We start from the raw sequence: 23,024 nt of genomic DNA, 5'->3' as shown, positions 1-23,024 counted from the left end.
AGATCAATTCTATTGGATAGAAATGAGATGATTCCTCGGAAGTTGACAGCGGGAAGCGGAAACTGCTCCACAAGCCATGATGGCTCCTTATCATGACTGTGGAGGATAGATATAAATACCTGAAGGGTCCCCGCCATGATGAGAAGATAGCAGAATAAACTATTCATGTTGAGATATACACCACCACTATTCAAACATCTCTTTTCTCAGATACATACAACCATGTCTAAACTTGCTCCTGTGATTGCCCTCTCTCATGGTGGTGGTAAGTCACTTACACTCCATATCTTATCAATCATGGCCACAACTAACATCACCAGGTCCTATGCCCATCCTAGGTGACCTCCAACATAAGGATATCGTCTACTCCCTCAAGAACCGCGTTCCCAAGATCCTCAAGCTCGGCACCCCAGATCAGCCCAAAGCGATTATCCTGATTACAGCCCACTGGTCCACCGACAAACCCACCATTTCTTCGGGTGCATCTCACAAGCTCCTCTACGATTACTACGGATTCCCTAAAGAGACTTACGCATACAAGTATCCTGCACCGGGCCATCCCGAGATTGCAAACGAGGTTGCCGAAGCGCTAAAGCAAGAGGGTCTCACACCTGAACTCGATGAAGAGCGTGGCTGGGATCATGGCGTGTTTGTTCCACTTCTTCTCGTCAACCCCAAAGCCGACATCCCCATAGTCCAAGTGTCTGTCTTAGAGTCTGAAGATCCGGAACAACATCTCCGCATGGGATCAGCCCTCGCCAAACTTCGATCTCAAAACATTGCCGTCATCGGCTCCGGTTTCGCAAGCTTCCACAACATTCGCGCCATGATGGCACTGGGTGTTTCAGGGCCTGAAGAACAGAAACAATTCAGAGGTTTATCTGACCAATGGAGCCGTGCGCTTTCAGATGCGACAATGAAGGAGAATAAAGACGAAAGATGGAAGGCGCTCAAAGGTTGGAGGAAGTTCCCGCATGCGAATATGATGCATCCGTCCAGAGGAGGAGAGCATTTTATGCCGTTGCTTGTATGTGCGGGGGCGGCGATGGATGGGGAGGAGACTATGAAGTATAGTGATGAGTATGTTGGGGTTGAGATTAGTACATTTTACTGGGGATCAGAAGAGGTTAGCAAGTTGTAATCTAATTTAGTTAGACTAGCATGTTTATTGATTATGGTTGTGAATATGCTTCTTTTTTGTCGAGTGTCATGTCATGTAATGCCAAGGGGTGGGTTACGTTGCAACCCCTCCATTATTCCAATTCATCCTCTCAATTGGTAAATCTATTTCTCTCCCATTGGGGCAATGAGCATCCATTGACTTGCACATCCTTGTTTAGATCCCCTGATTTACAGGAACATATCCGTACAGTACTGGTAATTAGTCTGAAATACCGGAAACCCTCAAAAAAGGCGAATTCTCAACCCACTCATTCCTTGACCCGTTGCCGTCATCATGATCTTGGCATTTTGAGTCAAACGCAACTTGGAGCAAAGTATCCGTAATAGAAAACTTCGCTGACGTCAAATCCTAAAACGTTTCGCCAAGATCCAATAAAGAACCTGCATATGCAATCCCTGCTTCTACTTGCTGTGCTTCTACACAAATTCACCTATTAGAATATTGTAAAAAGATGATCAGAACTGGTATTCGTTCTTGCCGTTTAAATAGATCACTCGGTGCCTCGCAGCTTCCTTGTTTCGCTGCAACTACAACTACAACACCTCCTTCCAGAACTTACAGCACCTCTCGCCGCGCAATTACTCCCTTGCCTTTTCTTTCACCAACACCAAAGAAATTCTATACAACTACCAACAGCATGGGTCAACACTACAAGCCCACCATCGACTCTCACGTCGTCAAGATTTTTGTTCTTGAGACTGATACTCCTCACCCCGATACCCAGTACGAGCGTGGTTCTTTCGGTCAGATTCTACACCATCATTTCTCCAAAGCGGGTGAGAACCATCATCCTCCTGTGGGCGTCGAGACTGAACAGGTCTTCGTCGTCACGGAAGAAGGTGGACGTATCCCCAAAGTCGACGAGTTTGACGATTACGATGGGTTGCTCATTACGGGCAGCATGTATGACGCGCATGGCGATAACCAGTGGATTCACGATCTAATGGACATGTTGAAGCGTAAGTACCAACATCAATTGAAGTCTATAAAGCTCAATGATAATTTATTTACTAGAATTATGGACCAAGAGACCTGAATTTCACTTTACGGGAGTGTGCTTTGGTCACCAAATCCTCAATCGCCTGCTAGGCGGCAAGGTTGGCCCTTCGCCCTCAAACGACTGGGAGCTAGGCCACAACGCCATTACCCTCACACCAGTCGGCAAGCGCCTTTTCCGACTCCACGAGGACAAGGTCTACCTTCACCAAATGCATCAAGACCAAGTCCTCGAGGCCCCTACTATCGAGTCAGCCAAGGGCCTCCTCCCAGAAGACACAGACATTCACGTCTGGGGTAAGAGCGAACACACCTCTATCCAAGGCTTGTACATTCCCAACAGACTATTCACTTCGCAAGCACACTTGGCCTTTGACGAGGACATGGTCAAGAGACAGATTCAGATGCGCATTGATAGTGGTGGTATCAAGGATCTTGAGCATGCGGATAAGGCTGCTGAGACGGCGGATTTAGAACATGATGGAGATGCAGTTGCTGCGGCGATTTTGAGAATCTTCAAGGATGATGACGATGGTATGAAGTGGGGTTAAGCTACTGAGGTGAAATCTGCGTTTAACGGAACGGTTTGTTCGGAAAATTATTTTAATTGAGATACGAAAAAAAGCTTCCTTCCTTAATAACCAATCTCAGAATCATCTGGCAGTCTGGTTCAGAAGTTGATGTGAATCTTTGCTCTGGAAGCTATTGTAGGTTGTATCGATAGCGGAATTATCGTGCTGACTGCCATCTAGAGAGATCGTGTGAACTGCAAAGCAGTGAGGTTAGGCCACCTGATGATCGAGACGAGGAACGGCTTTGTGAAGGACGATATTGGCTATTAGCAGAATCTGCTTCATGTGTAGCCGCGCTCTGCATTACAACAATATGCCGTGGCAGCTCCAATGTTCTCAGCGGCGATGGACGGCGGCTAGGCACATATAAAGGATGTCATGAGAGATTTGACGAATGCGTCGTGGAGTTCTTGGTATACGTGTAAGATGTATGTAAACGCTTCAAACCAGGGGCACCAATTCTGCCCGACGCTCGCCTTCAGGTGTGATATTTCCATCTTGGTGAATGTCAAGACACGATAGGTTCATCTTCATCAAAGCGAGTGTAGTTGCTAAGGAGAAGATGAAGAAGATAGCTCGTCTGCAAAACCCCGTATCTGTCACCCCTGAGCTTCTTACAAATATATGTTATATATATATATGCTTCTCGGCATTTCGCAATATCTGTGAATCCTTGGGAGGAGGTGGTGTTTTCAGCAAAAAGTGCCGCTCGCCCCCAACTCTTTATAACGAAATGTGCACGGAAAAGAGAGATGTTCCATATATCATCAGTTAACGCGATACAGCTTCATGGTTGTCTGCTTGCATATAGCTTGCCAGTAAGTATCTCAACACAACAAGACACAATCATGGAAAAAATATTAATAAAACAAAAGTCAACAGTCAGACAAATACAATCGCCTTCACAAAACCAGGCATCACATTCAGGAACAAGCAGCAAATAAGTCATATATCATAAATTACTATTCCTAAACCCAAACACCTTTTTTGCCCACCCAAACTCGCTAAATTCACAAATCTCAAACAATATCATGCGAGTTTCTTCAACTCGGGCAAAGCCCACTGCTTCATCCACTTGCACTCCATCAGCTCCTTCGCTGTAACACGATCTTCAGGCCTGAACGTCATAATACTCTTCATCATATCGATGAACGCAGCCTTTTCGTCCTTGGACATGGGCTTCATGTTGCTTTCTTTACGGGACTTTTGGATACATCGCTCAAAGCGGGTTTCCCATGTGTTGCCGTTGGGCTTCTGTAGTGAGTTGATGTCTTCTGCTACGTCTTCAACCCAGTACTGTGAGGGCTTGGAGCCATATGCCGACCATTCTTCTGGGATTTCGCCGAGAAGATCGATCTGATCTTGAAGAATGTCGTCTTCAGAAAGGGTCCAGGCGTCAAAGAGGGGCTGTTGACCTACGACGTTCCAGAGGAGACAGCCTAGACTCCAGATATCGGAGCTAAAAGAAAGAGACTGGCAGACATCAGGGAACTGTGTCTCGGGAGCGCGGTACCGGATGGGTGCATTGGAGTATTGACGCTTCTCTTGACTGGGGAGATAAGACTCGCCAAAGTCACCAAGAAGGATCTTTGCATCTGCAAGAGCGACATCTTCACTCTTTTGACCTAACCATATTGGCAGCACAGCGTTACGTGGTGCATTGTCATCAAGGGGAAGACCGTCAAGTCTTGTGACAGGGACAGTAGTAGGATGACTATGTCTTTCATGCAGTTGATCCGGGGATAGCTGTCTGATTCGCTCCGGGAGTTGTAACAGGATGTTGTCAAGGTGGAGATCACCGTGCACCACACCGCCTTGATGAAGATAAGCCACTGATTGAACAACCTGTGCAGCAATAGCTCGGGCCGTCCTTGGTTGAAACAGTCTTGAGAGCGATGTATCCTTTGCAAGTCTCAGCGACATCATAGCCGGGTCGTTAACCAAGCATGTGTGTCTTCCATTCGGTCCATCAAAGTGGAAGTTATCCGTGACATGACGAATAAGATTCCTCGCAGGATGGTTCTTGCCAGCTTTTGTCTCAAGCTGATTCAAAACATCAACCTCTGTAGAATCCTCGCCAAAGTCCGCTAGCACAATCTTTAATGCAGCATATTTCTGTTTCAAAATATCCCACGAGAGCCAGACGGTAGAATAACCCCCATGGCCAAGCTTATTGAGAATAAGATAGCGATCCTTGATAGTTTCACCTAGTGCAACAGGATGAAACCCGCCATGACAATACTGTTCGAGGTTCTCGACATGTTCGATGTAGTTGTAGTTGAAGCCCATGTTGATGAGTCTAGTATTGTGGTCTTCCATGACCATGGGCGGTGGAGCTTGGGTCGTTTGAGCGGTGACGGTGGCTAAGCCGCGAGAAGCAGCTTTTGAGATGATGCCATTGTAGCGAAATGATCTCTTTTTCGCTCCAGAGATGAGAGTGAGAGAAGGTCGCCGTAGCGATTTGAGACTGCAAGTAGCCATTTTCTTTTTGGTTGATGCGGCGGGTTATCGTCTTTGTCTTCTTTCGGTGAAGGTATTTCTTGTTTCCATTAGTGGTTTTGAGGATTGGGCCATTCCGGTATGTTTAGCGAGGGTTATATGTGTAAGCGATATAGGTATTGATAAAAGTCGATAGTATTTAATTCATTCTAGGATTGAGTGATTGAATTGAATTGAATTGATGTAGAAAAGCAAAAGGAAAGAAGAGGAAGAGTCGAGGTTTATGAGTAACATGGAGAAGCCGAAATCCGGGGTAAGAACGAGCTAAGTGTTACTCATAGATACTGGAGCTTAACTAAACTATGGAGTCCCGGTCGGTCTCAGGCTATCCACTTCCCTTGAGCCGGAAACTCCCCATCCATCCAGGTGACCACCCCTAGCCTCAGGCACCGTTTCGGACATGTTCCGAGTAATAATAAACAACAGCTGCATGATAATCATAGTCTATCCGTAGCTTCCCCCAGATTCCTTGAAATGAACCCCAATCTCGCGGGAGTTGACGGGTCCTTGAAGCCATCGTATCCTGGGTATCCTATCTTATTCGGTGGATCATCCGCGGTTGGAATCGGGCAAGTTTAGTCGACAGGCTAGAAAAATTTTAAAGTCTTGTGATTTACTCCTGAGCAATGACCTTAATGTCTCTATAGGAACAGAAGAAACAAGAACAGTGACAGAAATGATAGAAACCGAAACAGAATACAAGATGACTGCGGAATGTCTTATCTCGGGTACTCCTTTCAAAGAGAGTGACTCTTATCTTGTTCCTGATAATGATGCCGGTTACGGCCCGTCAATCACAAGGAGCTATTTGAGGATCCACACTCCTGATCAAGTAAACACCAACTGCCAAAATCTGGGGTAACTTATCGCGAGACATTCTTATCAAGAGCTTGGCATCAAGAGATACTTCTTACCTCTAATGATCCTAAACACCTTACTATAGTTATACCATATTCCCAAGTGAAGAATTGCTCTACACGTATAGGGGATTCATCCACTCATATTGTCATTGTGTGGTAGAAGATTATCATCAAGTCTAGTTGTCTCATGAACTTCAATATGACACACAACACAGACTGATCATGCAATTGGATTCTACACCATCACATTAACTCCCAAAAACATGACGAAGCACAACTCTTACGTAGCATTACATCTCTTGTCTTTCCTGATCAAGAACACAACAAAGCTTGCTCCACTGGAGATCTCTCGGTGTGTTTCGGAAAATATCACTAGAACCCACTCGTTCTAGAATGCGAATGACACCTTAGAGCTGGGCATGCATAAGGAATCTCCCGTCTCGCGTAATAATCCATGTTTGAGTCGTTGATGTAGTTAGAAGATCCTGTGTTGAGCCCAACAGCTTCACATGAGTCTTCCTTCTTCCTACCCAGATCCAGGACAACATCGAAGTTTCTCTATTAGATGAGGGTTCGAGGACGATGACTTCTTCTCAGTGTCTTTGAGCCCGGAGTGCGCGATGCGTACAATGGTCACGTCGACGACGCTCGGTAACCTTCTCCCAGGTAAAATGAGCACAGATCAACCATCATCAAGATAGTCGGTCACCTCTTCATAGCACGTGTCCAACCTCGATCGATTCGTGGAACAATCTGAGATACCCATAGACCGAAACCCCTTCTTCGACCCCGGCCATCGCGAAAACTTGTGCAATTTAAAACTCATCACCGTGCTACTCCCCCAAAACACCGATCACGAGACCGGCACCTCTTCAACCTCATATTTACCAGCCGAGACAATTTCTGCACGCCCCTACGGATATATATTTCCAAGTGGACATTCTATTTCTGAACATACACTACGGCAGTGAGTGATCTATGCGCATGCAAAGTGGGAAAGCTTATCGGATCCAATATCCGGAGCCGCACGCTATTACCGGCAATGCATATCTTGTTTGACAACAGCTCTAATGGGCTGGTACACTCCTCCTTAGATCAAATACTAAATCCGGGGACTTGCATCAAGTGATACTGCAAAGTCGTGGTTTTGTAGGACTTGCATCGCGTGATGCTGCACAACTACATTCCTATCAAGCATCAACACCACAAAAGAGGCGCTGCACGAATTTCCATATATGGCTGGGTGCTTTGTTACACAGAGTCTAGATTGATCTTCCCGCTCGCGATCACCCCAGAGCTGACTGCTTATTAGGCGGGACTGTTGTGCTAAGATGTTACTTTGAGTGGCGTCGGTAACTTACCCCAGATGCCTCATGCTTGACTAAATATTCTGCAAAGAGAGGAAAGAGCATACTTTGATGGTGTCTGGAGGCCGTCATTGACAAAACTGAAAATTAGAATAAATTGGAAGAATAAACTGGACTGGACTGTCATAAGTTGGGTCAGTAGACTGGGGTCCAGAGGTTGCATCAGATCATAATGATGTTACACAATCATCATGGTACAGCAAAGTCAATCTTATGATGACAACATTAAGCAAAACAAAATCACTAAAGGTCCAGATTTGAGAGTTGAATAGTTCATTATTAGATGTCTTTTCGAGCCTGCTTCTTGAGCGGCCGGCATTCATTCATAACTAGCTAGATACAGAAGCTTTGATAGCTGTACAACACAGTAGGGCTCTTCTGTCCCTTTCATCTTCAATTCATTTGTAACTTTTTGTACTCCAAAACTCCAATTCAAAAGGTCATTTCCCATATGTGCTGTATTCCCTTTCTTCTTTGTAGAAAACAAAAATAGTAGTAGTATAAGTGGAAGCAACTGTAGTCTTCCTTTCAACGCTTCTGGGGTATCTTCTTTTGTGCAAATCGGATCGCCGCGTGTCTCATGCAGTTGGTGACAAAGAAAATTAATCGCAAATATTAAGCAAGAAAGCAAAATCGTTCATCTCAGTAGGATCATTGTCCTTCATCTTCTGAGAGAACAAGAGGGGAGTTTGAAAGGCTGCTGAGTCGGTGGGCGTCGATGTGCTCGAGGCTGTCGTATTGGATGGGGGATTCGATAGCAGGGTAGGCGGGGGGGCTAGGAGGCACATCTTGGTAGACGGGAGGAGCTTCGTTGTCCCAGCTGACACCCATACCGGCGTGGGCAGTCATGACAACACCGTAGTGCATACGGAGGATGCGGCCGGTGCCGGTCTGGGTAGCTAGTTGAGGCTTGCCTTCGGGAGCATATTCTCGAGAGACAACAAGCTCAATGAGAAGAGAGTGTGTCACCTCAACACCTTCCAGAGACTTAGTATCGCAAGCGTACTTGAGCTCCTTGGTGTGAGACTTGTACTGGTTGGCGAAGTAGTCGAATTCCAACTCAACATTGCCATCAGTACCCGTGAAGTCAGACTTCCAGCCATCGTGGAGGTGCTTCTCGCCCAGGACGCGGACCTCTTGACGGGGGAGGCTCTTCTTCTCGCTATCCTGGGTAGCAGCTGGAGCGTGTCGCTCGCAAGCAGGGGCCTGAGACTTGATAGTCTCCTCGAGTCTCCAGGTAACCTTCTTGAGTCGCCAGAAGTCAATAGTCTTGGCCTTCTCGTTGCGGCTCATAAGGCCATCCAGTCGCAGGCTGACGGTGTTGGTGCCAGTAGGGTGGATAATGTTGTTGTAGTGAGCGCTGGCCTTGATGTTGGTGGGAGGGAAGACGCGGACAGAGTGGTGAGGAATTTCGTTTTCGGGGAGAGATCGCTTCACAGGGACAGTTCGCTCGAATCGGATAGGTGTGACAGAGCCGCTGGAGGAGTGAATGCTCTTTGTCACGTAGGCGTCGGCCTTGAACTCATAAGAGATAGCAACAACGGGAGTGTCCATGGTAGCGGGAAGGTGACCATCGAGGAGGATAGAGAAAGGGAATGGGTGACGACCCTTGCGGAGGGTGGTAGGCTGAGCCAGGAATTGCCAGCTCTTGAGCTCAGTGTACTGGTTCTGGCAGTCTGTGCAGTGGCTCTGGTAGGGCCTCTTCTGGTAAACGTGGAGCTTGAGGGAAGCAGCAAAGCTTCCAACCTCAACAATATCCTCCTTAACATCCAAAAACATCTGTCCAGTAATGAGAGCACCAGTGCTCTCCTCGGTGTTGCCGTGGAAGACTACTGGTGGGCTCTCAATGCTCCAGTCGATGGAAACATCCGATGCGTGATCCTTGTGGGACTTGCCGAAAGGCAGAGAAATGCGGTGATGCTTCTTGACAGCATCAGCGAGTTCAGCCATCTTGACAGCGTGAATTTGAGGGCGGTCCTCGCCGTCTGATGTGTAGGGGCTGTTTGTTCGTGATCGAGCAACCTTCTTGATCTGAGCAATGTTGCCAGATGAGGTGCGAATGAAGTTAGCCACGCGGTGGGGCATGGCTGCGGTCATGAGCGATACTTTTGTAAGACGCTCTTCTATACGGATTTAGATGGTGGGGGTTGGCGGCTAAAATAGCACAAGGCGTGAACGAGTTTTCGCAAAAACTCTTCAGTGTGATGTAATGCCGGGAATAACTGTCGACGCCCGTAGTGGTGTAATAAGGCAGGAGATGGCCAGGGACAGCAAAGTCTTCTGACTCAATCAATGTTGCGAAGGGCGTAGATGAAAAGTCGGTAATGACGATCGATGGCGCTGAAGTAGACTCAAACCTGTTCCGAGATGGTGGGAAGAATTTGAGTGTCGGCTGTACCAGTCTATTTTCTTTTCCTCGAAATCTTTCGGAAAGTGAAGAGCAAGCGACTGGGATATCAATTGGTCTGAATGATCTTGTAGAAATACAAATTGAACCGTTGATCGTGGTCGTTGGTGTTTCGTTTGTGTATAAGTGGTAGGCAGGTAACTTTTTTATAAGTCGTTGTTGGCTGGGGACTAACTTTAGTCAAGTATTGTCGACCCTGAATAGATGTGAGTAAGTCTGGGGAACTTGTAATAAGCCAAGATGAGTATGGGGAAGATATGGAGAGTCCTTTCGAGTGGGAAGATCGAGGGCATCACCAAGACTAAATATCTGGACTCAGACTCTTCGACTCATGCTCCGTTCCTTGGGGAAACGATGTGTCATAGCCCATGATGCCCTGCTATGGCGAGCTTGTTAAGTGGCGCCTTTGTGGACATGCACTGACAGGAGGCTCCCGCCTGACTCTCACAGTTCTTTTTCGCGCCCTGGAAGCCCTGCAACCCCTTTGGGCGTGTGGGTTATGGTTAGGTCCTGGGCCTGGAGACCGCCGAAGGGCGTGGGACCAGCAAGGTGGGCTTCTATGACTGGACCCTCCAGCCAGAACATATGCACAGTCTGCACCAGACCCTGGCACAGTCCGTACGTGTGCTGCGGTTGGCCAAGACCAGTTTTCACGAACGGTAAGCTCCATCCCAGCCAATGCTCAGTTGGCACGATCCAACGTTTCTGATCTGATGTCCATCAGGGACAGAGCACAGTGTACCATAGCGCAGTACCTTGTGGGTCAATAGAAGGCATGTTGGATCTCGCACACTGCGATCGTGGATCGTGGGACCAGGTTCAGTCCTCATGGGTGGAATAGACAGTGACGGATGTTTTTCATCACAGGAGTAACCGACGCTGCCCGGCTGTGGCCGACGGAAGATTCCAAAAGAACGTCGGTTCTCGACAGCTCTTGAAATGAAGCATTGGAAGCAGGTTTGTTTGTGTTGGTGTAGATGTGCTAGCTGGTTCGATCATGAGTATAACTCATGCAGCATCCAGATTGTTTCCTCGGACATGCATATCCTCCTGATCTGTCTCGGCTATGCTACCGCTGACTCTTGCACTGAAAATCAGACGGGCCAAGTCTCCGAGGGCGCATCTTTTTTTTTCTAGACGCACACTAGCCTCTGGATTTCTCAGTGCGAGAACATCGGCGCAGTAAACCGAAGGCCGGCCCGGTAAGCCACAGGGTTAATCAAGGGGACCCTTTTGATCTCAATTGCTAGTCTAGTGCTCGGAAACTCTTGACGGAAATGATCGAGAAAGTGCATCAGCCCAGTAAATTATGATTCGATGTAGCGGCACATGACGCGGCAGAGAATCTCCAACCACTGTACATACAGCACAGCCAGTCTTGGGGTGCATGTATATCGTCAGATGCTTCATCTCAAACAAGCAAACAAGCATTTCAATGCAGTTCTGTGCTAGTGTTTGAGGAATAGGGTTAATCATAATGATGAGCAGGTACTTGGTGACGGCATTTGCGATGTTGTATTTTTCTGCCCATATTCGGTCGGCTCTCAAAACTTGAAAATAATGGATTTCTTCATGACAAAAACGGCAGCCACGTGCCTCTGGCCGACAGGACAAATGGAAGGAGCAACGGAGGCTGGTTAGCGGCAGGTAGCGCTGTAAACTTACCGGTTACAGCGCCAAACATACACTAAATGGATCCCCTGGGCCCTGGGGACTGCAGCCCGTCAACTAGAATTTCGCCATTTGTATCCCCAATTAGGCCAAAAATGCCGATGGAAAAGGAGAACCTGGAAGCTATTAGGCTTCAATGGATGGGTAGCTTTGCTACTACACAATTATGTGTAATTGAATTGATCCCCTCTTCTGGTCAGGACAAGTGGATTGTAACTCTAGGAAGTGTAAACGCTGCCGTGTGAAGCTCGCATTTACTCATTACAGGCGGTGTATGCGACCCAATGCCCAGCCAGAGAGGACTGTCAGGTGCTGTCTTGCAAGTCAGGACCCCTGTGAATGTCACTACTGTACTGCTTGGAATTCGGGGAGAACGCAACTCAAAGAAAACACGCCACGAAATCTGAGTTGTATTACCCGAAACAGGCAAATGAGTAACGTTATTGGTCAATAAACTTCGACAGGGCTAGTTCCGTGTCTCGGCCGACGGAGGCGAGCGTCTATGGGCAAACGAACGTACGAGGTACTGTTGTATTGAATTGAAGATGGGAAAGAGAGCACAAAGTTGAACTCTAGTCGATTTATGGTATGGCTTTCTCGTCTCACCGGTGGTTGCTAATGAGACAGTGACAATAACGCAATCTTGGACTTATCTGATCAAAGACTGATCTGATCGTGTGGCTGATGGGCTTGGACTTGGAGATGATGGGTTTGCACGGTCCGCGGAATTGGAGATGAGTTGGGGATTGCCAAGAATCGCATTCGATTTTGCATGATCCATGGTCCATCATCGTGACAAACGCCAATTATACCATGAATGTCACTAACCTCGATTCCGTTCATCGTCTAAGCCAAGTCACAGGTTGAGAGAGGGTGTTGTTTCCACCTCCGATGCCGGTCCCACTAAACAAAGCCAGCAACTAGACAAAAGAGAGTAATTTGGAGAAGATTTCTTCAGAAGGTTCCACAATAGCACCGGCCAAAACGGTCGCGCGATTGCCTCTGATCAAAACTTTACGTCTTGCCGTTTTTTCTGCCAGGTTCCAGTTCTATCAGGAAATATCAATGCACACGGTGTGGGTCACTTCCTGTTGGCCCTTTCCTTCTGCAAAGAGACGGTAGTGGCACAGTGGGTAAGTGTCTCCACAAGATGAAGAGTTTTTCGTACTGTCTGACTGACCGTATGTTAAGGTGAGGTAGCCGCGGCTGTAACTTGCCCAATGGAAAGCAAGAGCGCGACAGGTACGTACTGCACTGTGGATGGGAAACCTCTTTCCGTTCATGTTCCAAGAAGTTCCAGGTTTTAACGGTGTCATGAAAGACTCAAACATCCTGGGAAAATCTCTGAGGAAAAAAAAGTACTGACCACCTGCACTAGCCCAACTTGGCCTTTCGTTTCTTGATTCGAAGTTTTGATCTTTAGCAAAAGAACAAAAGAACCAGGCTTTTAATTGGAGATGTACCAAGCATCAGAAACGGAAGTGTTTGGGTCCTCCAGCATTATCCCTTGTCGGTAAACCGCAAAACAACACCACACACCCCCAATCATACCGTTTGTTACGACATCGTGAAAGCCTCCATCAACAGGGTTCGCCTTTTACGTTACCATAGGGTAAGAGCTTACTCACTTGGGCAGACTGTTTGTTTTAGGGGAGGTAACTCACCGAGACTAACAACGCCAACACTGTCTCGACATCAATATCACTGGTCTTGAGCAATACACGTGTCTACAATTATCGATATGATACAATTGCAACCGTCTCAACGCCAAACTTACAACAGTGGCATCAATTCGGTGTAATATTACGACGACTTTTGCGTCAAACAATTGCGTCTACATGACCCATCGATCGAGATGCCTAGCGTATTGCATCTTCACATGAAAGTAAACATCAATACCACTGTCACCATGGTGAACCTTGATGCTCATGGCGTCCCAAACGAATGCTATCGTTACTTCGCTAGTAGAAGGTCCCTGATCTTCCAAACTCTGATATTCGGCACCAGAAACGGCACCAATTCATCTCTTAGCCGCGGCTACTGACATTCCGAGGAAGCGCCCCCGCCTTCGAGATCGAAACATTAACCGGTATTCGCGGCTTCAGTTTTAGACGCTTTCTTCGTCAGCTCGTGTACAGTAGTCCAGAGTGGAGCATTGAAGATTTGGACTTGGTATCAGATTGCCACTATTTACGGTTACATACATGCGCGCCCTCTTGCGCGGCAGATCTATATCGATTCACTAATACGAGTTTTACTATGCCACGTTTCTTTTCAAACACGAGGTCAGCAAGTATCACTGCGCAAACCATCAAATTACTCGGGCAAACCCGAAACGAGAGAGCCGCATCGTCTGAGATGAGGCTCTTGACTAAAGAATACTCCCAAGTCCGCCAAGGGGCCTGGTTTGCGCAGCATTAAAGACGCATTGCTGGTTCCTGAAGATCATGCATCAGTCTCCAACCGCACAGTGCTTCTGCTATTACATAAAAATTTGGAGGGTTCAGCCAACAATGTTCGACTTCTCACTTTAGAGGCTCAAATCCCTTGTGCGTTTTCAACTCAGCCCTGTCGATGTATGTACTTGGCAGCCAGGTCGGGACCCGGGAAGGGCGCCGCATGCAATCACGAATCACCCCAGCCCAACGTGCTTCCAGGCTTCGGCTTCTAGAATTTGGCACCGCCCTCGTCTCCAATATCTCAACTTCAACAAGGCGTCGAAACCCTGGAAGCCAAGCAGCAGTAAGCTCGCCATCGCTTGCACCATTATCAATAAACTTGCAGAATGTTAATGAGAGCTAAAGATCGTCCCTTTAGACTGATCTTGGCGACCCTTGAGTTCAGCTGGGAATAAACATCGAACGTCCTAAACGGATCGTGCACGAGCGTATTGCTAGCGACACCCCTCTGGAAAATTCTTCCATTCATGGCACAGTGAAAGCGCAGACCAGTTTTGAGCCGCATCGGAACAAGGTGCAAATTTACGCTATAATTATACCATGGGATCCTCCTTGCGATGGGGCCTTTGGAGCATCACAAGACGAGTTGAGACTTTGGGTGGATTCTCTGAGCTCCCTCGACAAACTGAACGTTCCACACCACGACAATGTCGCGGACCGTCTACTTTATCCCATGTCCCGATGTCAAGCGACTCAATCCGACAAACGAGAATGTAAGGAGTTGCGAATACTCGTCACGATTCCTGAAACAAATCTCTGAAGCGGTCTGACCCTGCTGGTTCAACGTGTAATTGTTCCTGACAAGACCCATCTGGCAGCAACCGAAACATTGGGTTGGGCGTTTGGGCTCGAAAATGTCTTACTGATATCGCTTCGAAATAGAGCTTGAACTTGGCTTCAGCACGGTTGCACTTGAAGCTGCAACAGCTAGCGATCGGCGGTGTTTAATCGATGAGGCTCAAACTGATGGACTATCACAAGATCGATCGTCGTGTACCAAATTTCTGTTCCGCCATGGTCTAAGCTTAGCTTCTTCATTGAAGCACAGAGTAGACACCACGGGAGAACACCCGTCATTGATATCTCATTAACGGAAGAAGCTCCGGGTCGACCCCACGAAGCTATCGTTTTGAAAGGCAGCTGGCTTGTCACAGCTTGTCTGCCTTGTAAGGTGCTCTCATTTGTCCTTCTCACCAGGACCTGAGCCAAGACTTTTGACGAGTTTTCTGGAGCTCTCTCCTTTCTTAGCTAACACAGTGCTTACTGTGCCCCGGAAGTCTAGATCCATAATCTTGGACCGACGCCCAGGGTTACTTCTATGCCGATGGTGACCTTTTCTGGACGGGTGGATGGCTGTGCGTCATGCGCCTAAAGTCTTTTTCGACCCTTTCGAGACTGCTGCTCGGCCACGTCCGTGCAGCAATCGACTGTTTCGTGGGACACTTGACAAAAACGTCCCATCTTGAAAGGGACCTGTCACAACGACACTTTTCGATACCGACAAGATGATATGAGTAGACGGGTGATTTCGCTGTTTTCTATGCTGGAGCAGCGTGTTTTACGATGGCGATCATGAGATTTAGCAATGGGAATTCGCTTCCTGCGGATAATCTTGAAGCATGTTTGGTGTAGATATGCGACCCTCATGCCACTGACCCTCTTAACGGGAATAACATTAGAATACCGCTCGATTAAAGCCGGTGTAACGAAAACTCCCTAACAGCCTGAATGAACTATGAGATAAGTTCTCAGATCACCATCAAGCCATGATCAAATCTATGAGAATTAAGCTTTAGCTCTGCCACGATCTAATTTTGGGGTAGTTTAGAGCATTTGTGACATCCCGAAGGCTCTAACGTAGTGCTTCTACAACTTCTTCTTTCCTTCGGGAACAAAACAAGCCACATCTGACCACGATGCAACCAAGATCTCACACAAGATGTTTCCTCCGCCTTATGACCGATTGTTTGTATCCGTGCAAACCTGGACAGATCAAGATTCTAGACATACAAACCGGGCAAAAGTGAGCTCATACGAAAAACAAGCATTGCTCTGTCTTTGACGGTAGCGCGGAGCTCAACTCCGACCATGTGACCTTGTCCAGCAATGTATTGATTGCTCTTGATATACCGAAAATGGTCGCAAGGTCTAAATAAGCTATATGCAAGGCATGTCGATATACATATGTACGGACAATCAGGGGTGAATTGCTCGAGATAAGGAACGGTCCAATTGTAGAGCTGCCCAGATTTAGAGAATTGGTCTTATCTCTGAAGAATGTTCTATGAAAAGTCTGGGGTTTCTGGGGAGAGAGATAAGTTGCCTTTTCTGGGGTTGGAAGATAAGGAATTGCCAGATTTGGATGGGAGTGAGGCTGCAGAACACGCTTTGACGCTTTCTACAGTGCCAATACCTAAATGAAGGGAATTGGTATAGATGTGAGTCAAATAGAGTGAGAACCCCTTGGGGTAGATAGTCCAGTCCGACAACGGCACGACTCACGATGGTGTTTTACAACATGAAAAAAAAGAATTTGGAGAATTATCTCCGGCATCTAAATGCACAAAGCAACAAGTCCCTACCAAACAAGGAAAGTGGGTATCGATTCAACGTCATGCATCCACTAGATTGTTCCATGCAGGAAAAGAATGCACTTTTGTGTTTCTAGAGGGTGAGGGTAGGGTGTTGAAGCAGGCAGGTAGGGTATGCAGAGATTTCGGCAAGAGATGACATCGTGGGCTGGGGACTTGACCGGCGGACGGGCCGACCGCTAGGAGAGAGTTACCGTCGACCGTGATTTGAGGCTTGGAGTTGGGGAAATCCGTAGAATAGACAAGACCCTTGGTGCATGTGAATGTTCTATGTTGGAGAACTTGGCTAGTTAGTGTATCTCCTTGAGCACCCGGCTGTGCACATCCCGCCCGGGCACCTCCAGTTGCCTAGCTGGTCTAACCAGAAGCCTAACAGACGAAAGCAGATTCTCAAAATGTCCTAAAGTTTTACTAAGAAATCTAAGTATTTATGATTATATGACGACAGAGGTGCGGGATGTGCACAGCCGGGTGGCTCAAGAAGAAGAAGCATACTTTGACTAGCTCACTTCATGAAGTACATGTCACAGTTAGAGGCACTAAAGATCTTTGAGCAGCGTTGCATTGTTTACCTGTATTGAGCTTATGTGAAAGTTCTATCTACTCAGGTTTCGACAGCAGCAACTTCGCCAAGTAATTTCTTCGTACCCCCCATGATTACCTAGCATATAGGTTCAACCCATCGTGCCAAGAGCTTTCATGTTGTCTCGGAATTTTTGTTGCTGGGGATCGAAGTACGTTTCCACAGCCATCATGGAACTCTTCATCGTATGAACAGTCGTTCCCAAGTCCTGCAAGTGTTTCTCTTGATCTTTCTTCTCAACCAGTTCCAATTCCAATTCCAATTCCACTGCCAGTGAGTCGAGGGATGTACGCAGCGCGCGGGCAGCATTGTTGTATTCCGTCAATGCGGTATCAACTTTCGAGGCTTTGGTCAAGACTTGTCCTTGGGTCGATTTACGGCTGACCGTTCGGAGCTCCTCACGAAGCGACGCAATTATCTTGATGAACCCTTGATGCTCGATATCCCTTTCCTTCTTTATCTGGTCGACTTCCGATCGTAATTTGTGGAGTTGAACATTGAAATCTTGGTTTTGTTGGATGAGGGGGGTAAAATTGGCCGACTGGTTACCGCTTATCTCTGTTGAGACTGAATGGCTAGAATCAAGGGCTTGTGCAGAACTGTGGAGGGCGGTCTGAAGAGACGGATCACAATTTTCCTCGTTCTCGGGGTCATGAAAGGTATCCTGCTCAGGGCTTTCAATCGATGCAAGAAGGGCATTGCAGGCAACGGAAGTCGTGCTGTGGCCCTCTTGTGCAGGCAGGAGGGGTTTCTGAAAAGCAGGCGAGCGTAGATTGGATGTGGTATCCTCTTCATTTTTGATCTTTTTGTTTGAGATCTTCCACGGCTGAAAATCCACAATATCAAGCTGCTTTCGCTTTGGGGGGACGCTTTGCTGTTGGTGTTGGTACGTGAACTGGGAAACGCCTACTGGTCCAAAGATGCTTGGCTCGCGGTGTCGGGCAACCTAATAGTATTAGGGCATGCATCAATAGTTATGCGACGGACTCACCTGTGATGTTCCCTCTTCGAGAGTACTGCTCTTGAGAGGACTGACCAAGGATTCCGGATCAATACCCGGGTATTGCGTGACAAGTCTGTGTTGCAGTCTGACGATCTTGCTGAAGCCGTAGGTAGCTCTCAAGACAACCCAGATTGCAAAAGTCATGTTCCGGCTCAGCAGTTTGTGCTTGCAAGGAGCAAGAGCTATGCGCTCGGTGACTGCTGTGTCACCGTTGAGGACGTGATCGATGATGGCATACCTGGTGCCTCGGTCCCAGTCTTTAGAGTGCTCATCGTACAGCTTCTTGAGGTTGCGCAGGATCTGTTGATTCAAGGGGTCTTTGGAAAAGCTTGGGGTGTCCAAGGAGGGGAACTTTTTGTATCTGGCTGAAAAGCCGACCATGATTGTTGTGGTGGATGGTGAATCAAGAAGAGGAAAGGGGACCTCGAGGGATGTTGAAGTGGAAGTGGGCAGGTAGGTCAAAGAAAAATCGGGACTTAGTTAAGTGTATCATAAAGATTAGGAAACTCTCTCCTAAGCTTTAGTGCCTAAGGTTGCCTAAGTGATTTTCTCAATAGGCTTCTGTGTCCTGGTTATTTTCCGATCCGCCTGAGGGGGTAGGGGCAGATGAGGTCAAGTATGGATGTTGGATGTTGTGGATTCGACAAGGTGGAAATGTAGGCACCGATGAGCCCGTAAATCACAACTGCAACCTTAGTGTAAAGTCTTAGACAACTGATACCATCAAACAAGAACATGTATATGTGATGCCCAATATTCCACCACATGGCTGTTCGCATAGATTACTGTACGGGAGAGCGCAGTAGACAAGATGGGTTAACTAGCAAGGTACCAGGTATCGGAATACTCAGAATGGATGCGATGACAATATTCAACAGACTTCATGACAGAGGCATAGACGAGGTTCTCTGTATGGCAGTTATCGATTAAAAGAAAAGACATACCTCCCAGTCGATCCGCTAACCGACGTGAAGATAATTGCATCTGCATCTGCCATGGTCTCTTTCATCGAGTTATTGATGAACTCCTTTTTGACCCATTGATTTTCTCACAGAGGAACATACGCTACAGTGACAAACGTGACATGTCTCCTTCGGTTGTTTCTATGAACACTCGGAATCTTAGCTGCCGCTGTCCCTTTATCTTATCGATGGTTGATACCCCTGAACGGTTGATCTGTGGGAATAGCCTCATTAGAACTCTACGAGGCAGGGAGATCGTTGAACTTGAAGCTCTGGGTTTACTATGCACCAGATAATGCAGTGATCAATCACCCAAGTGACAGTGGGCTAGGAATACCTAACTTTTGATTACATGCGGGCAGTGGCTGGGAGTGCCGAGTTAGGTAGTGCCTGAGCAAGTGATTCCTTGAACAGTGAATCACTGCTGACCAGCTGGCAGGCAGTCACTCGAGCTGCTGATTTCTAGGAACGCACAATACGTTAGCGGGAGAGAGGAATTTTAAAAACAAACCAGAGGAAATAAAATTCTCTCCTCCTCATTTCTTCAACGCAAGATTTCACTCTTGCACCGCATCCTCACGATCCAACAAAGAATCATCTCGAGCATCGCTCGTAGACATTCACGATGAGCACTCGCAAGAAGGAACAAGATGTATGAAACCACATCTCACGATATCATTTTAACTCAGATCAACTAACCACAGAATAACAAACAGGAAGCCGTTGACTGGAACTATGACAAGATGGCGAACGGAGTGAACGTCAAGTTTCCGCCTCTCGACTCTGACGACCTCCCGCATGACTGTCTGAATCAGTATGATCTCAGGCGTCTCAGGAATGTCTGGAATAAGCACTCTCGACACTGGGATGTTCAGCACAAGATCGACATTATCGACTATCTCTGGGACCCGTCCGTCACCAAAGACCTCGCTTGGATCGCCAGAAAGCACCCGCTCTACCCAAAGCGCTCTAGTTTTTCCGCCTATGTCATCCTCAAATGCCTCTATCCAACGGATCCTGATCTGGGTCCTCACAGGTTCATCAGATGGGGAAAATACCCAGAAATTGACCGGGACGCAAACCAAGCAACTGACTGCAATGGAAACCCAGTGGCCTTCTGGGGTAGCTTTGAGCCTCCTGTCGCTCAGGATTATCAGTGCTCTGTCAACGATGTCGAAGCAGTCAATGAAGGAGTTCATGACTCTGTCCAGGATGAACCCGATGAGTCCTTGAAGACAAAGAACAAGGTCATTGTCCACGACCCTTGGTGGAACACGAAACACGCTTCACTGTCCCTTGGTAAGTTACATGTCTGCTTTATCTATATATATCATTTGCTAACTGACAGACTCATAGCCCTTGACCAGCAGAACAACAAGAATGCCGATGCTCCTTCCGAGGAAGCTGCTATGCCTGGGACTTGGGACCCCCTGCCAGTCCGCCAGGCATGGGGTCGATCTCAATGCTCGCCTCCTCCCGATGATCAACATTACCAACGACAATCGCGTTCCGGATGGGGCTCCAACAACGAGAAGTGTGCCTGGGGTCTTCCTGCGGCGAATCGCATCTATGCAGCGCCCGATCTAGAGTACGTCGAATCGAAGGAGATGGCTCACCAGGAGACCACCGCGGAAGATGATAGAGCCGACGACGCATGTGGTTACCCCAGACAGTCTGGCCGAAGTGCTTGTAAGGGCCACGACGCCTTCGCCTCCAAGTTCTCCTCCGAGACTGAGGATTCTGAGGTTGGTGTCATTACGCCTGCTAGCTCCAACACTGAGCATACCCCAGTTCTCTCAAGCCAGCAGATTCAGGAACTGAAGGACTTCATCACCAAGACTAACAACGACACTGTAGCTCATCTCTCTCTGGAGATGAGTCACATGAAGAAGTCCCTTGATGAGAAAATTGAGCAGATGCGCGAGGATTTCAATCTCAGACTGAACAGAGCTATGAAGGTCAATCGTTCGCTCAGGGACGACATGGAGACCCTGCAACTGTCCCTTCCGGATAACCCAACTACTCAGCAGCAAGTGCGTGAGCTTGAGGCCAGGGTCGCTAACCTCGAGCAATGGTGCCCGGACTTTTGAGCTCTGCTTGGTTTTGGTCAACATTCAAGACAACTGGCGTTGAACGATGAGATGAGGAAGCTACTGGATCACGAAAAGGAAAGTTCTAGAGGGCTTCACAAGAGAGCTTAATATGAGAGCTTTGAGAGGGAGCTTTATTAGAGAGCTTTAGAAGGAAGCTTTATACGAGAGATTCAGAGGGAAGCTCGCCATGTATTTCGAGATCCAGTAGCTAAAGAGAACAATACTCCGTAACTTTCTCCGCTTTCGAAAACGGTGCATGTGTTAAGATTGATTATACTTACCTTTCCAGTCATGATATCCGCGGAACGTCCAGTAACTCAGTATTCCTCATATTACGCAGCTCCACGATCCGTTATAATTCTCAATCTATTCGGCGAAGTCATCCAGCCAGCCACCAAGGTGTCAAGAAGTGACCATCGAAAGCACAAGAGACGAAATAACTTGGTCACCTTATGCGAGTATATGCTAGCGGTTAGGCTACCTGATTTCTGTAGGCCGAGCCGCAGAGGATAATTCTTCTCACACTCACCTGCCAGCCCAGCATCCATACTAAGGATAGGGGCACAATAATTTGCCCCTGCCTACATTTTGCCACGAGTAGGGATATCCAGAAGCTTCGGGTGAAGGGAAATGTAAGAGAAGCACCTGCCTTCTTATATAGGCTTGACGTCTCTCATACAGAAATCCAAAAAGGCTAGTTTTTAGTCTATCAGTAATCGAAGCTTGACCTTTACTTGGACCTCAGCCTCAATCTAGGCATACGGACAAAAGGGCTTGGCCTTCAGCGCGCAACGAAATTGACGTTGTCTCGGGGATAACGCTCCCGAACCAAAGAGCACGTGGTGAGCTGTACATGTGTCTGATGGTGTGTGGTCTCTAAACTATCACGGCCTAGTCCTGCACCCCAACTTTAGACGAAGAAACTTGTACCGGCTGAACTGGGCTTTCATCCAGGGGTCTAGCTGTCGTACGACTTTTTCATCATTACTGGGAATGGTACGGGTCTAAGGCGACGGTTGAGGCTTTGAGGCGTTTGCGTTTTGATGCAAAGAAGTGAGTGTGAAAGTATCGCCATGACTTTGAGGCGTTAGATTGACTCGAGTCTTGTGGTAGGGCTGTGCTCGGACTGGATTTTTCTTAGAGGGAGAGGTTCACTTGTGATAAGATGATATGATCTATTACTTTCTGTGTTTGAGATGAATCGTTTTGCAGATAGCAGATATGGTGGTGAAGGCGAGAGGACTCGTCGAATCGGAAGGCAACCAGACTATGGTAGACTAACACAGCCACCAGTTCAAGTCTAACGCTTGTAGTTTCTACACCTTGGCTAGACTTTACGGGTATGAACGACAGCCTCGTGTTTGACATGAAATCCTCGCGGTTATTATCGGACATAGTTGAACGTGTGTGGAATACTCTGTACTAGCTCTACGACTAGAGACTGAAGGATTCTAGAGCCAATTTCACTCACCCGTATACTCTGTAGCTCAGCCGTTGATACGCTGATTATTAACTAGACGAGATCTACAAGTTTGATAGAAGGAATACTTAGTCCGACGGAAAACATGTATCCGTTTGACGATGACATAGATAATCTCAGCTCAGTGGATTATATTGTTCAGACAAATCTGGACTCTATCGTTTCTTGGCTTAGGACCCAGAAGCTAAGGGCAATAAAGAGCACAGACAGCGCACTACAGGGGTCTTTACGGCCTAATTTACAGGTGATGATCATAGCCAACGTTGGGTTTTGCACCGAAGTTACCGTTGGCTGTATT

General features: G+C 47.4%; 6 protein-coding genes across 6 annotated transcripts; 3 read left to right on the top strand and 3 right to left on the bottom strand.

The window, feature by feature from the left end:
- Positions 1–222: 222 nt before the first annotated feature.
- On the top strand, positions 223–1,141 carry FIESC28_02544 (uncharacterized protein; the record flags this gene model as incomplete). The annotated part of the gene is made up of 2 exons (XM_031156693.1): positions 223–265; positions 321–1,141. The coding sequence occupies 2 exons, from the start codon at positions 223–225 to the stop codon at positions 1,139–1,141; spliced, it is 864 nt and encodes a 287-aa protein (XP_031019202.1).
- A 679-nt stretch (positions 1,142–1,820) lies between these two features.
- FIESC28_02543 (uncharacterized protein) lies at positions 1,821–2,730 on the top strand (the record flags this gene model as incomplete). The annotated part of the gene is made up of 2 exons (XM_031156692.1): positions 1,821–2,142; positions 2,198–2,730. 2 exons carry the CDS (start codon positions 1,821–1,823, stop codon positions 2,728–2,730), a joined length of 855 nt encoding a protein of 284 aa, XP_031019201.1.
- Positions 2,731–3,780: 1,050 nt separating this feature from the next.
- On the bottom strand, positions 3,781–5,232 carry FIESC28_02542 (uncharacterized protein; the record flags this gene model as incomplete). Its single annotated transcript, XM_031156691.1, has 1 exon — positions 3,781–5,232. The coding sequence occupies one exon, from the start codon at positions 5,230–5,232 to the stop codon at positions 3,781–3,783; it is 1,452 nt and encodes a 483-aa protein (XP_031019200.1).
- Positions 5,233–8,128: 2,896 nt separating this feature from the next.
- FIESC28_02541 (uncharacterized protein) lies at positions 8,129–9,562 on the bottom strand (the record flags this gene model as incomplete). The annotated part of the gene is made up of 1 exon (XM_031156690.1): positions 8,129–9,562. The coding sequence occupies one exon, from the start codon at positions 9,560–9,562 to the stop codon at positions 8,129–8,131; it is 1,434 nt and encodes a 477-aa protein (XP_031019199.1).
- Positions 9,563–17,279: 7,717 nt separating this feature from the next.
- FIESC28_02540 (uncharacterized protein) lies at positions 17,280–18,572 on the bottom strand (the record flags this gene model as incomplete). Its single annotated transcript, XM_031156689.1, has 2 exons — positions 17,280–18,134; positions 18,180–18,572. The coding sequence occupies 2 exons, from the start codon at positions 18,570–18,572 to the stop codon at positions 17,280–17,282; spliced, it is 1,248 nt and encodes a 415-aa protein (XP_031019198.1).
- A 1,206-nt stretch (positions 18,573–19,778) lies between these two features.
- On the top strand, positions 19,779–21,243 carry FIESC28_02539 (uncharacterized protein; the record flags this gene model as incomplete). Its single annotated transcript, XM_031156688.1, has 3 exons — positions 19,779–19,805; positions 19,858–20,452; positions 20,510–21,243. 3 exons carry the CDS (start codon positions 19,779–19,781, stop codon positions 21,241–21,243), a joined length of 1,356 nt encoding a protein of 451 aa, XP_031019197.1.
- Between the last annotated feature and the right edge of the window lie 1,781 nt (positions 21,244–23,024).

This window comes from Fusarium coffeatum, assembly GCF_003316985.1.
Source record: "Fusarium coffeatum strain FIESC_28 chromosome Unknown BRIP53273_contig_55, whole genome shotgun sequence".
Classification (NCBI taxonomy): Eukaryota; Fungi; Ascomycota; class Sordariomycetes; order Hypocreales; family Nectriaceae; genus Fusarium; species Fusarium coffeatum.
This window is presented reverse-complemented; position numbering and strand designations above follow the sequence as displayed.